This window comes from Pseudorca crassidens, chromosome 1, assembly GCF_039906515.1.
Source record: "Pseudorca crassidens isolate mPseCra1 chromosome 1, mPseCra1.hap1, whole genome shotgun sequence".
NCBI lineage: Eukaryota > Metazoa > Chordata > Mammalia > Artiodactyla > Delphinidae > Pseudorca > Pseudorca crassidens.
In genome coordinates, this window is record NC_090296.1 from 81,333,556 (window position 1) to 81,347,285 (window position 13,730).

Sequence of the window (13,730 nt, forward strand, 5' to 3'; positions counted from 1 at the left end):
AAGAATTGGTGACTAAGGACTCAGACTCACATGCCTGTAGGCAACATGTTAACATCTTGACCATCTGAAAACAACCTTGCCGTGTTGTCATCATATATAGTTTATCCAGAAAAAAATCAGTCTATCATTTTTCTCAACCTCAACCCTATAATGTACAAATAGAACATAAAACTTCACCAAAATGAAATCAAGAAACCATGGTGAGACAAAATAGGGAGCGAGTCTCATTTGGAAGAAGAACAACAAAAAACATGTTTGCCTCTACAGACCTGCTTCAAACCACTGTAAATTAATATTTAGCATTTTTGATAGATGGTGAAATGACCCAAAGCTCTAGAGATTAATGACACCTCTATCAAATAATGCTGCTACCCTGCTATCATGCAAACCATTGATTCAGAGGCAAAACCTTAAGCAGAAATTTTGTGACTGTGAATATGGCACAGGTATAGATCTCTAACGTAAAGATACGTTTTCGAAAGTAGATTAGGGAACAAAGAGCAGAATAAAATGAAAACCAAGATTCTCTGCTGCCTGTACGAAGACAAAGTTGTGCCTGTGATGTCTCTTTTTATCTAAATTAGAAACCCCTCCAATAGTTTCAAGCTAAAAGCAAACAGAATACCGGGACTCTTCAAGATTTGCAACCTCTTCGCGTCAGCTGTTTGCCGATGGTAATCAGATAAAGAGCTAGAAGAAAAGAAAGAAAGAAAGAAAGAAGGAAAGAAAGAAAGGAAGGAAGGAATGAAGGAAGAAACAAACAAACAAAGAATAGCATGGTGTGAGTTTAGTCCTGCAACAACACTGGCTAGAACCTTCTTTTAGAAAAGGCAACACAGTCACCTAAGCTAAACTTTTCAGTGCACACAGCAAGTGATGTAAATTTTATGCACTGCAGGCTTTTTATTAAGCTGGCTGCTATAAAAGCTCCTTACCCCTCATGAAAATTACACTAATTAACCACTAACACCTCAACTATGTTTTAAGGCAAATGTCATCTAATAGCTATTATATAATCGTTCACATGAAGGTCCAGCGAGTTTTTCTGTTTGGGTGCTAGAATGATTTTAAGGGATCACTCAGAAGGACTTCCTGCAATGGAAAGCACTGGTCTGTCCCCATCAGTCAAACCTGTACTGAGTTTTAAAGTCAGGCCTCACTAGTTTATAATTCAGTTGATTTCCTTCCCTGGTTTTCTGGAGGAGGTGGTCTCTAAACCAAAGGGGTGAGAAATAGGCCACGTAAGCAAATATTACTTCTAGAGCAGCCGGTTCCTCCAAACGAGTTGGGTCTTGGGTTTTCAGCCCAGTCCTGAAATTTGCTCAAGTTCACTATCTAACCCACCATGCCCCCGTCTCTTCCGCTTTATCTCCCTCATATCCTCAAAGATGCTGTCCTACAAAAGTGTCACAAGATGTTTATTTCCATAGAGTGTCTCAAGGTTTATGATCTAGGTTGAGAGACTGACACAAGCTAGTACCAGGATATTCATCTAACTTGAAAGTAGGAAAAACAGCTGAATGCCTTTGAGGTTTCAAGTTGAAGAATTACCCCAAAGTTTTCTGTATTCAGCTACACCCTGGTGACTTGATCAAAGACACATATTGATAATCTGGCCAATAAAAAACTGCTACCTCCTCCATAAAAAAACTTTAGAAGCAACATGGATAGATACAATATAGTCCTTTACCCACAACACTGGTTTGTTCTCAGACTGAAATATTTGTTTGTATCACAACTCCTTTCTTCTTCTCCCTCCCTAGATAGTTTCCAAGTTTACATCTTTCAAGAATAACTGCCTGGCTTTCTGCCAAATTATATGCAGAAGTTTAGTGAATCTTGAAACCAAAGTGGCATATGAAAGCATGTAAAACACATGACGTACGTAGAAAAATAAAGAGAAATGCTTTCTGTGGGCACGTGTGTGGGTGAGTAGTTAGGTAGATGCATTCCACAATATATGTCCTGTTCTTCAGCCAAAAGTATCATGAAGACATCCGAGGGCAAGAAGGAAACATGCTTCTATTCCCAGAGGCTTTAATAATTAGGAGTCAAATATGGTACTGTCCTTGCTCTTATGTAATTGCGTTAAAGAGCGGTGTTAGCAGGAGGAAAGCAGTGAATACTGAGTGGAGCACAATAGAAGAAGATGGAAAATAGATACAAGAAGCTAGGTCTCCAGGGGCAGTATTTTCTATTTGCTGGGTTACAGACTCACAGCTGATAATGCAAGTTGTAATTAATATAAAAGCAGGAGACAAGATGGGGAGAGCTTGTAGTAGCGGGGCCACAGGAGATCACTCTGCTGCTCTCCTCTGTTTCTCATTTACACACAGCTTTCCCTAGAAAACACAATTCTGCCAGTGTTTTCTCCCTTGAAAGTTAAAAAAAAATTGATTTAGCACCATCATTGAATTTTGCTAAATCTAGGAAAGAGCATAGAGAGGATAGGTGTCTCTGGGCATAGAAAGCAAATCCTCCCCGTGCCTCTTTTGTTGAGGTTGCAGATATGGTGGAAATTATAACGTTTTACACCATTATGGTATTTCTCGGGGGGGGGGGGGCTGCCTATAGGACAATACTTAACAAGTCCCATTGAATTGGCGGGATAGTTGAAATGATTCCACACAGCTCATGGTTCTTCCACTACAAAAAGACAGTGGAGTAAAATGTGTAAGCATTTCTAAATAAATACAAAACCGAATGGGAAAGTAAAATGTATTAAGCTTCTAGGAGTAAAAAAAGAAGCTATACTACACACAAGTTTACCTAAAATAATCTGAAACTCGTCTTAGACCCCAAATGAAAAGATGATGCAATGGATATGGTATAGGAGAAAGAGCCTTAAATTGGAATTAAGACTCAAGGGTGCCACCTCCAACTGTCATGTGACCTCAGGTGATGAACTTCATTTCCCTGGGACTTGTTTCCTTTCTCTCTTTAAAATTAAGAAGTCAGACAAAATAATCCCTAAGGTCACATCCACTTCTTATTTCTATTATTAAAAAATACTTAAAGCATTTGATTTTCTGGAACCTACACAACTAAAACACGATACATAACACCAAGCCAGAAAAAACCTACGAACTTGGAAAATACTGTAAAGTAATTCAGAATATGTACTTGTAGGTAGAAAGTAAGAATAAACACATATAAACATACTTTAATCAGCAAACGGAGCATGTAAAACTAGTTTGACTCGAGATAGTCACACAATAAAGGCACGATATGCTTGTATCAGTACACATAATTCATGTAACTTACAGGTTTCCTATGACTTTAAGATGTTTTACTCCTAATTAACATTGTGCAAAAATTATTTTTAAAAAGAAGAGGAAGACTCCTATCATGAGGTAGTCAAGCCTATAAAAGTTAAAAACGTTAGTTGTACAGTTTGAAAAAAATGGTGGAATTTCAACTTTGTTATTCTAAAGTTGACATAAGAACTCAGAACCGTGTGTGCTTTCAGAACACGGACTCACTCTTTAAAAATGTAAATAGAGCCGGGGTCTTTCCCTCATCTCCCCGCTTCCACCCTCTATTAGGCTTTGGGAATTAATATGTGGGCAACTCTCACGGAAGTGGCAGGTACTCTTTGCAAATGATTCCTCCTCCATCTAATGGAGCAACTTTTAGAGAAGACAGAAATTTATTGTTGGTGTGTTATCACGTTATAAAATGTCTCCTATAATTTTGAATTGTGTTGGGATACTGTATAGGACGTTTAGCCTGAAAAAAAATGGGAAAATGAATTTTTAATATATCAAAGTTTTAATCTGATAGTGAATGTCTGTGGTTGTCAACTGCACCTTTGTTTAATTTCATCTCATCACAGTTTCTCTGAAAGCAGACTCCAACTGCACAACCTACATGATTTCAATAACACAATTATTCTTGATGGGAAATTGACAGAAAAGCCATCAACCACCAGAAACTACACAACAGCGACAGAAAGCCCATGCCCCCAGCCAGGTCTCCTTGAGTTGGTAGACAGAACTCAGAGGTAGAACTTTCCTGGAACAGGTCCCCCGAGACCTTGGATAACACACCGTGAGGTCTGATCTTACACCAGAACGTAAGAAACTATCTGATAAAATAAATCATTCATATTATTAATGTTAGTCAAATCCCAATATTACCCCTTGGTATTCTATAGACCAATCACTTAAACCTATCTGTCTCCTCACTGCCCACTCCCGGCTGATTTTTCAGACACTTGCCTGAATTTTGTCAGAAGCAAGGTTCTAGGGATTCTTCCCTTTGACTTAACCCATTTTTTAAAACTGTACAGACAAATAAATTTGACATATTCAGAGATGCAAAAGAAAACAAGAGAATATTTTCATTTAAAATACAGCTTTCAACGTAGAAATTAAAATAATTTTTCTTTTATTAGTCAGGTTATCAGAGCCACTCAATTTTCAGGCACCTGCCATTAACTGTTAGTAGATACAATTGTATTTTCTTCCCTATACTTAATTCATCCAAAATAAATAAATAAATAAAATGTAGTTCCTTATGTACATTAATTAGGAATAACAATATTACCGTATGCACTTCAGGTGAATGGAGCTTAGGTCAGAGAACGTATTTGAAAAACATGATCTAAAGATATGTAATATCTTTATATGTATAAAGATATTACAGTGCAGACAAATAAAATACATCATTTGTCTGCACTAGAGCTAAAGACCCGATCTAAAATTACGTAAAGTAGAAAATGTGGATATCACCTATTATTCAGAAATAGTACAGACTAGGAAAAGCATGATCATGCCACAACAGTTTTCAAGTTGAAACTTTTTTTCAAGAATTGGTTACTTGACATGTTTATTTTAAACATAATAAATTTGAACGTCTGGGAAACTTAACATGAACTGCAGCTGGAAAATAGAGTTCTACTTCCTTTCACCATCATATTTTTTCTCCCTAATATCCCAAAGAATACTGTAATAGATGTTTCCTACCTATAAAAATTACTCTTATGTTATACTAAGGGTATAAGATAAAAGACTTTATAATATTAAAAATATTAGCAAGCATTCACTATGAATCTACTAAACATGACAAAATAGTAGCCAGTGTTGCAAATTTTATTTTCTATTTAATTCCAAACGTCCTTTTATCAGTATGCCCATCATGTAGGTGTCAATAAGAAATGAACAAATTCAGTATCTTCACTGAATTTAACGTATGGAAGGTAAGGCATTAGCGCTGTCTTCTTTTAATGCATCTATGTTACATCAGATTATTTATATAAAATTATGGAATGTGAAATCAGCAAGACAACAGCCTCATTTAATAAGCAATAGTATGTAAAACTCATTCTTAAAAGTCAGTCAAAAATACTTGCTTTCAAGATATTTATATCAATTACTTTTACATATTTCTATTTTAAAAAATTTTAATAAAAAAATCAAAAGCTCTTTTGGTACCTAATAGTTTGCTCCTGACGCTTCTCTCTCTGCTTTCCACTACGCAGAATCACACACTTGTTCTTTCTTTTCTCTCTTTCACTCTCTCTCTCCCTGCCCGCTCATTCCTTAAACACACACACACACACACACACACACACACACACTCACACAAAGTAGCTTGATATCACTTAATAAGGATAGAGGTGTATGTGTTTTGGGGGTGTCAAACAGCTGTCAGAAACTGTCACCTCCAGAAGAGAAACCTTGGCACACAACAAATTAAACTACACTTCTTTTTTAGCTGTCATTATTCATAGCCAATAAATTGAAATGCTCTCAGCATTTCATGTGCAAATAAAACCACGAGGAAGCCAGTAGATCAGAATAGTGGGCCAACAGATAAAACAGAGAAAACAACATGCTGTCTTGGTCCTTCTGAAGTGGCTCATCATCACCCCTGCACTAGCGTGCACCAAATGAGATCCAGCCTGGGGCCATGTATTAAATATGCATATCAAAGCAAATGAAAAAGTAAACCTGGAGATTCAAATTGGATATACATTTACATGCTGAAAATGTCCCACTCTACCACTTTTCAGGTAGTGGGTCTGAGGTATTTTCACTTTTTTTGTGGCTGGGGGGTTGAAGGAGGAGGGCAAGCTTGCAGGAGACGCTGAAACATAAGAGGATTCACTTTGTAGGGGCAAGGCTTGGGAATGAATACATTCCATATACCTATGGTACAGAAATATCAAAAATGTAAAAACTCTCCAAGATTTCCTCTCACCTCCTGCAAAAAATTCAAGTCCATGGCAAACTTCGCCCTTTCCCACTCGGTTTGCTGGTGGAACAAATTATTGCTCCCTTTCAAAACAAATAGCAGGGGGCTAAAGTAAAAATGTTATAGTTCAGACTCTAGGAAATAAAAGGTTTTAAATTATGATGCCCAATGAGGTGGGAAGACCTCATGGGTTCAGAATAAATCAGTTGTCATATATACTTGATTGGGGGCTTCAAAGAGAAGCAACAAATGTTCCAGTTGATTCTTTTATTCAAAGATGATGATTGTTATATTATTAAAGCACTCTCTTCCTAGGTACAACTTCTTTCTTGAGTGTAATTTAATATTACAATAGTTCCATAAATTGGCATTGTCTATCAGCCAATACTATAGACAGCCTAGTTTACCTTATCTCTTCCAAGTAAACATCAGCATGCTCTAGTTCATACATCCACTTGAGAAAACAATTGCCAAGAAACTGTTTTAGAAAACCAAGTAGTCAAGACCCCTAGAAATGGCACAAGAAAAGCTTTTGGTTGCAGACAACTGTGAACTTCTCATCCTACAAAACCATGTAACTAGATTTCTTCCCATTCCCCCCAACAGTGCAAAATGCATATGAATACAGAAACAGGAAGCAATGAAAATAAACAAGTAAATGACAACAACAACAAATACTTTGAACAGAGTGTCATGCCTTGCAGACCACAACCACACATCATATAGCCACATATCAGCAAATAAACTTTCCATAGCTGCTTGTCGCACCCATTTGATTTCAGAGAACACACTCAATATACAAAAGAGCTTCCCAACGTTTCCTGCGTCATGACGGGAAAAGACAAGAGGAAAGGTAGGCATGGGAGCTTTCAACGTCACAGTATTTATTCTGTCTCAGAACTGGACTTCAGGACTGAGGTTTTCTTTTCTTCTTTCTTTCTTTCTTTTCTCCTTCCTTTCTTTCTTTCTAACTTTTGTCCTTAGGCTGTATGGTTTTCCATACAGCACAAAGGCTAATAATCAAAATCTGTGACTGTACGTTTTCAAAACCTTTGGAGAAGGCGGGGGAGAAACTTATTCTCAAGGCATCTCAACTCTTTCCTCTTAACACCCAGGACTGGGGGGTGATGGTGGTGATACAAACTGCCTTCAAGCCTCGATGCCCATTTAACTCCACGGAGTGTTAAATTAATATTTCAGGCACCAAGTTAGGAGACTATAGCCTATATCATTTAGGTTGTGAGTTCAATCGACTATAATCTATAGACACCGCCTCCCCCACCCCCAGGCTTGGGTTCCTATAAATAAACTGCTGTTCACACCCACTCTTTAACCTCGCCACTCCTGCCTTTCCTACCAGCTGCAATCTTTCTTCTCTTTGCTTCTTTTTCAAATTTTCAGTCTCACTACATATGCTTTTTTTTTTTTTTTTTTGCATCAGACTCACTAGATCGGTTCCAAAATAGGATTAAAAACAGAGAGAATAGAAAGAAATCTCCGTTCCTGGCCTGACACACACAGTCCCTCCTTACTCTACTCTCCGTCCTCATTCACCAACTGTTTGTGTTAAAATTCAACCACTAACCTATGGTTACTCAATCAGAATTCCCTTCGGCTTTCTATAATACATTGTTAATATTTGTTTTATCAAGGTTACTGCCTTTTATTATGAAGATGCCTCACGCACTTGGCAATAAGTCCACATACTGACTGTAAGTTTCTATACGACAAAAGCTCAGAAAACTATAACGTGTTCACTCCTTTTATTTCGAATGCAATGCAAGATTGCCAGTAATTCTCAGAATTGTCATCTCTGCAAGAGACTGAGAAATCAGCCCTCGCTCCCCAATTCTCTTTTCCTTCAGTCCTCTCTCTCCCCCATCCTGTCCAGCTAGCTTTCTTGCCTCTTTCTCCCTGCTGCAATGATTACAGAGTTGAGAAAGCAGAAAAGGCAGTGGTCACCATATCAAACAGACGATTTGCTGACACTCAAGTCACCAAATCCAGGAAACTTTACACATTAAGAGCACAAATCACTCTATCGACTCCCTGGTTTTTTAGGTTCTCAACATAAATAAGGAGGGGGTCCAAGAAAGGGGAAATGGAGATGAAAGGTATGGCAGAAGTAGTGAGAAAGGGAGAAAAAGACCCCCAGAGAGACTAGATTATTTAAAAAGAAAACTCAGTCAGTGGAGCTAGAGGTTACAACAAATTTTTCAAAAATGCTTTGCCCAGTGGTCTTAAAAGAATGCCAAAGGCTCACAGACTTACATGGTCAGCGAGATTTGTGGAGGAGCCTGAAAGTTCTTCGTGATCTGACTTGGAGCTGCCATCTCTTTCATCAATGACGAGGTCTATGGGCATTTTCCCCTTCAAACAGCTAATGTACCGGTGGCAGAAGTTATCACACAGTTCGTGGACCTAGAAGGAGGGTTAAGGTGGAGGGTTCAGCTTGTATTGTTGTTGTTGTTGTCATGGTTTTGTTTCATTTTTAAAGGGAAAAAATATCAGGTTGCAAGGTTACCTTTGGAAAGAGCAACAGTGCTATGTCTTCCAAACTAACTCTAATTAATGGGTGTAATAGTTGAAGGCGAGGAAACAATAGAGCAATTGTTGCAGCAGATATTATTCTCCAGAGACTTCCCTGAGCAACAAGTTACAATGAAGGGAGCAGAAACAGGACTGGAAATAACTGGGTTCAGACTGGGAAAATCCGATTTGATGATAACATCAAAACATTAGAACGCGGGAACTGGGAACAACATTAGCATTTGCGGTTCAATAAGCTAGGAATTTTGTATGTTTCCAGGGGAAAGTGATTGAGCTGCAGAGCAATGTAAAGACAACCCAGCGAGGATGATTCCCTCTGCCAGCACCTAATGCACGCTCTGAGCCTAATAGAGACGCAAGCAGGCTGAATGTCCAGTAACACAAATGGTTTGCTGCATTTCAAAATAATCCTGAACGCCTGGGGAAAAGGGGGGCGGCGGCTACTTTAAAAGACAGGGCTGTCCTAATTCACCCATCCTCTGAGGCCCTGGGTCGAGAAGCAATGTGGAGGAAGTACATGGTAACAAGTTGCTCAGAATCTCTCCAGGTTCTCAATCCCTCAGCCTGGAGGTTTCTTAAAAACATCCCAACTCAACCAGGAGAGGGAAGTGACCAAATCAAAGTGGGGAGTGTCATTTCCTGCTTACCTTTTCTAACTCCAAAAGATGAAACCTTAGTACTTGTATTGCTTGTATCATCTGGAAGAAAAGTTTAGAGTGCGGAGTTAAGGCTCTGTGACGCCTGTGACTCGGAGGTTTCTAGTGGGGGATGGTGAGGGAATGGGGCTGGGAGAAGACCCAGGCAAGTGGCCAGGCAAAGCCCACACATCAAGAAATCGTCAGAAAAACCAAGTGATTACTGATCATCTCTGCCTCATTGGCTACGGGGTAGGAATCTGACTCAACCTATGCCGAAGCATTTAATATCTTTACCCCTCACGTTTACTGAGCTATTTACAAGCACTGCTTTCCTAGGGATAGGCCTTCTTTCTCCGCCTCAGTCCTCTTTAACGTCGCCTCTCTCGACCTCAGGCCAAAATAAAAAAAAAAAAAAGAAGAAGAAGAAGAAAGAAAGGAAGGAAGGAAGGAAGGAAGAAAAAAGTCGCTTCTTTGGAGTGAGAAAGCTTTTTAGAACAGCACACCCTGCGAAATCCGTCCTTACTGAAGAAGGAAATACTCTAGAAGAATGGTGAGGCAGGGCCTTTGAAAGCGGATTTAAGTACTTTTAATATTGAAATCGTGCAAATTAGCAAAAGAATCGCACCTAAAAGTGGCCTGCGCTGGCCTGCCCCTCACCCCCACGCCCACCTCCGCGGCCCGCCCTCCGCCGCGCAGGCGGTGACTTCCTTCGGGTTAGCTGCCCGGGGCTCGGCCGCCTGCCCCGGCAAACAGAGGAAATCACTCACTTCTCGCCGCCTCACTCCCGGGGCCGAGACCTGGGGCGCATCCCCTGCTCTCGCTCTCGCTCTCGGCGCCGCGTCCCCGCTCGCTGCCTCCCTGGGTTCTGCTCGCCCTGACGTCCAACCCGCCCCTCACTCCCAGCTCCCCGGCAGGGGCTCTAAGCTCTTCCCTTCCTCCCCGTAGCTCTGGAGCTTCAAAAGAGGGCTCTGCTCGAACTCCCCGGAGCTCCGGGGAAAAGTGTGTGCTTCTGGGCAAGGAAAGGGGCCCAGGCTGGGGAAAGGCAAGAAACAGTGAGCCTTACCAAATTGTCCAGCTCTGGATTTGAGGAAAAAAGTGGCTTTTCGGCGCGAACCTATAGGAAGCAGGGAAAAGTCAGCATGAATTACCACTCCATTTAAAAGAAGAGAAACCCTGTCACCGACTAAACCGTGGTGTGTGAGTGGGGACGGTGGAGGGGCAGTGGCGGAGACGAGGAGAGGGGCTTTGGTAAATACATGAAACAAACTAGTGCCTTCAGTCAATGGGGTCGGTTGAAAAAGAATCAGGGCCTCCTAGTTCTGGCCCCATTTAGGGGTACCTGGAACCTCTGAGCTGTAGCCGAGAACTCAGGGCCGTTCTCTGGGTCCAAGTACCCCCTTATCCTGCCATCCGCGGGGCTATGGTTCGCAGCCTCCCTCACCTCCGCGCCGGCGCCGACAGCCCCGAAAGGCGCCCAGCTTCCTTCCCTCCTGGGCACTCTCGGGGCCCTCAAAGCCCCTATCCCCAATTCTTGTTCAAGTAGCTGCAGGCGGGGGAAAAGGCCAAGCCCCAGATTAGGAGCAGGTCAACTTTAATTCGAGGGTCGAGCCCCTGTATTCCTGGCTGGGGGGAAAAACAAACACCCATATTTATCTCTTCTTCCAATTTGCCTCCAGGCTCAAGGATGGGGAGCGAGGACTGGGGCCGGAGGAACAGATCGGGTGTCCCTGCCTCTTCCTTCTCTTTCAAGTAAAGCTCTGAAGAAAGGGGAGGGGGAGTGAGGGGCTGCAGGAGGGTGAGTGGGTCAGGAAGGTTGGACCTGCTTGGCGAAGACCGCGATGTCCTCGTTGAAGGAGTCGGAGGAACAGACGTCTCCGCCGGCCACTCCGGGTTCCCGGGGAGTGCAGGTCGCCAGCTCGCACTTCTCAAAGACCAGAGCTAACAGAGGAAACAACGGGTGCCTAACGGGCAGCGCCACGCAGAGACACACACACGGAGACGGGGTGCAGAGGGGAAGGAGCAAGAACTGTAATCAACAAGTTTGGAGGGTTCGGATTCCTTCCTTTCTACCACAGGCACGCATCATACTTTACAACCCTTCCTCAGCCAGCCGAGCCTGGGCCAGAAACAGAAAGGAAAAACGGCCTGGCCCTTTCCCTCAGCTCAGGACTCCCTCAGATCTGGTAGGAGAAGCCCCTGGCCAGTTAGCCCGCCAAGTAAAAACAGCCTCGGTTCGAACGTAATGAAAACAGCCAATAGGCTCAGGCAGTCCGGAGCCCGGTGTTGATCCAGACCCACTCCCCGCACGACAGAGGCCGCCCAACCAAACCCTGAGACCCAGCCCTGACCTCCCAAGAGAGGAACACTCCGTGAAATCCAAAATTGCTTTAACTCCACGTTTTAATGGGCATTCCAGAGGAGGCCCAAGGCTCACCTACACACACCCCCGAAGTGATATTTTCCTCAGTCTAACATCTCCACCCCCTTGCCTTATAAACTTGTTTGCTCCACTTCTAGTAAAGCCCGGGTGAGGGGACCAAAATAATAGGAATGGTACACGCCGAGAGCTTCCTTTCAAAGACCACATTTCTCCAGCTGGCGAAAATAAATAAATGGAGTGTTAAAACTGGGAAGTGTGCGTGTGCGCCTGTCCTTTGTGTTCCTCTGGGCGGTTTAGCTACACCTCGGGATGCTTGCGGCCTCCGGCTTCAGGCGCAGTTGCTGTTTACCGACACTGTCCCCTCCCCTCGGCATCCCGCAGCCTTCCCCACCTACCCTCAGCTGGGAGGGCCCGAGTGGTACACGTTGGGGCCGTGCACCCCCATCCCTCCCCGAGTTCTCTCAGAATTTAAAATAATTTCCAGCCATCTCCCTTACTCCCCCCAAGAGCTGCTCTGTGCAAGCAGCAGCCCCTTCCACCCCGCTGCACTTCAAGGTCTGCCCCCTTTATTTACAGAGAATTAAGAAGAGGGTGATTAGGACTTCCTGGCCGACAGAAGCAGCCCTGATCCCAGCTCCAACTGCATTTAGTGACTCCCAGACTCTCGGTAGGAAACAGAAAAGGAAAAAAAAGTTGCTTCTCATCGGCAGGAAACTTTCTCCTTCGTCGGGGCCTCTGTTAGGGGGCCTGGAAGGACCAGCTCTGCGTCCTTTGGCCAGGAATCCCGTCCTTGGGGAGAAGGCCCTGGCCAGATTCGGAGGAATCAGTCACTCCCGGCTCTGGGGTACGGAGTGACGGGGCCGTGGCGGTGGAGGAAGCCAAATCTTCCCCAGGACTTACACGCAAGGGGCAGAAGAGCAGGCCCCCTTCCCTGTCCTTTCCTAAGGCCAGCGGTTTCCGCCCCCCTACCCTAAGGAGAAATAACTCCCCACTTGGTCGTCCACCCCCTCATCCCCCCCCCCACAGAGACACACACACACACACACACACACACTCGCACTCGCACTCACACAGTACGCTGGGTCAGGAGGGGTTGCAGGTTGGTTTACCCATAGATCGCGTCCTTGTCCCGCTTCAAGGCGTCGTTGACAGCGGATCCCATGCTGGCCGGCATGACATTGGGGTGCGGGGCGTGCGCGCCGTAGTGCTGCGTGGCGTGGAGCGGCGGCCCGTGGTTCAGGTGGTGAACCGGTGGGATCGGCCGCGGCGCGTGAGGGTCTCCGTACATGGAAGCAGGCACCCCTACTCCGTCCATCCCGCCGTAATGGGGCAGCTCATCGTACTGTCAGAACCCGGCAAAGGGGCGGGGGGCGCAGGAGGTTAGAGAGAGCGAGGAGAGCCGAGGGAGGGTAGGAAAAGAAGCAGGGAGAAGAGAGAGAGGAGAGAAGTGGGGAAGGAATAGAGGCGAGAGAGAGGGAGAAGGCCAAGGGAAGAAGAGAGAGGAGGAGGAGGGGGCGACAGGGAGGGGGGGGAGGCAGGAGAGAAAGAGGGAGGAAAATACAAATAAAAACAAAGTCATAAAGGAGAAAAGTACCGAGCACGAGTTGAATACACAGAAACCAAACCAGCCGAAACAACGGAGTTGAAAGTTGGGGAGGGGGGTGTTTTTAAATTTAAAAGATGAAAAAGTATGAACCGAGAGCAGCGTTAGAGTAGGGAGAGGGGGCGGTGAGGCCGGGGATTGAGGGGGCGCCGGGAGATCCCGCTCGGGCGGGAGGCAGCAGAACCGTAGCAAGCCAACCGAGGGAGAAGTGGAGTTAGTGTGAGGAGGAAGCCCCGGATCCCACCCCTAACCCCCCTTCGCCTCCTCCAGAGGATCCAATAAATCAAAAGGCGAAATGAAACAAAATAAAGAGAAGAAAAACGCTAATAATCAGGACGAGAACGCCGAGGACTAGGGAAGG

The 13,730-nt window shown here is 44.0% G+C and overlaps 1 protein-coding gene across 8 annotated transcripts in view; it reads right to left on the reverse strand.

Annotated features, from left to right (window-relative positions):
* MEIS2 (Meis homeobox 2) overlaps positions 1-13,730 on the reverse strand; it is a 200,754-nt gene that overhangs the window by 186,006 nt on the left and 1,018 nt on the right. For 7 of the 8 annotated variants that reach the window (XM_067742421.1, XM_067742415.1, XM_067742417.1 and 4 more), the window contains exons 2-6: positions 12,876-13,108; positions 11,206-11,347; positions 10,450-10,500; positions 9,396-9,446; positions 8,470-8,619 (exon numbers count right to left, since the gene is read on the reverse strand). In XM_067742421.1, coding sequence (XP_067598522.1) covers positions 8,470-8,619; positions 9,396-9,446; positions 10,450-10,500; positions 11,206-11,347; positions 12,876-13,108 — 627 coding nt within the window. Of the gene's footprint in view, positions 1-8,469; positions 8,620-9,395; positions 9,447-10,449; positions 10,501-11,205; positions 11,348-12,875; positions 13,109-13,730 lie in introns of those variants that run through there. The other variant, XM_067742437.1, reaches the window with a different exon arrangement.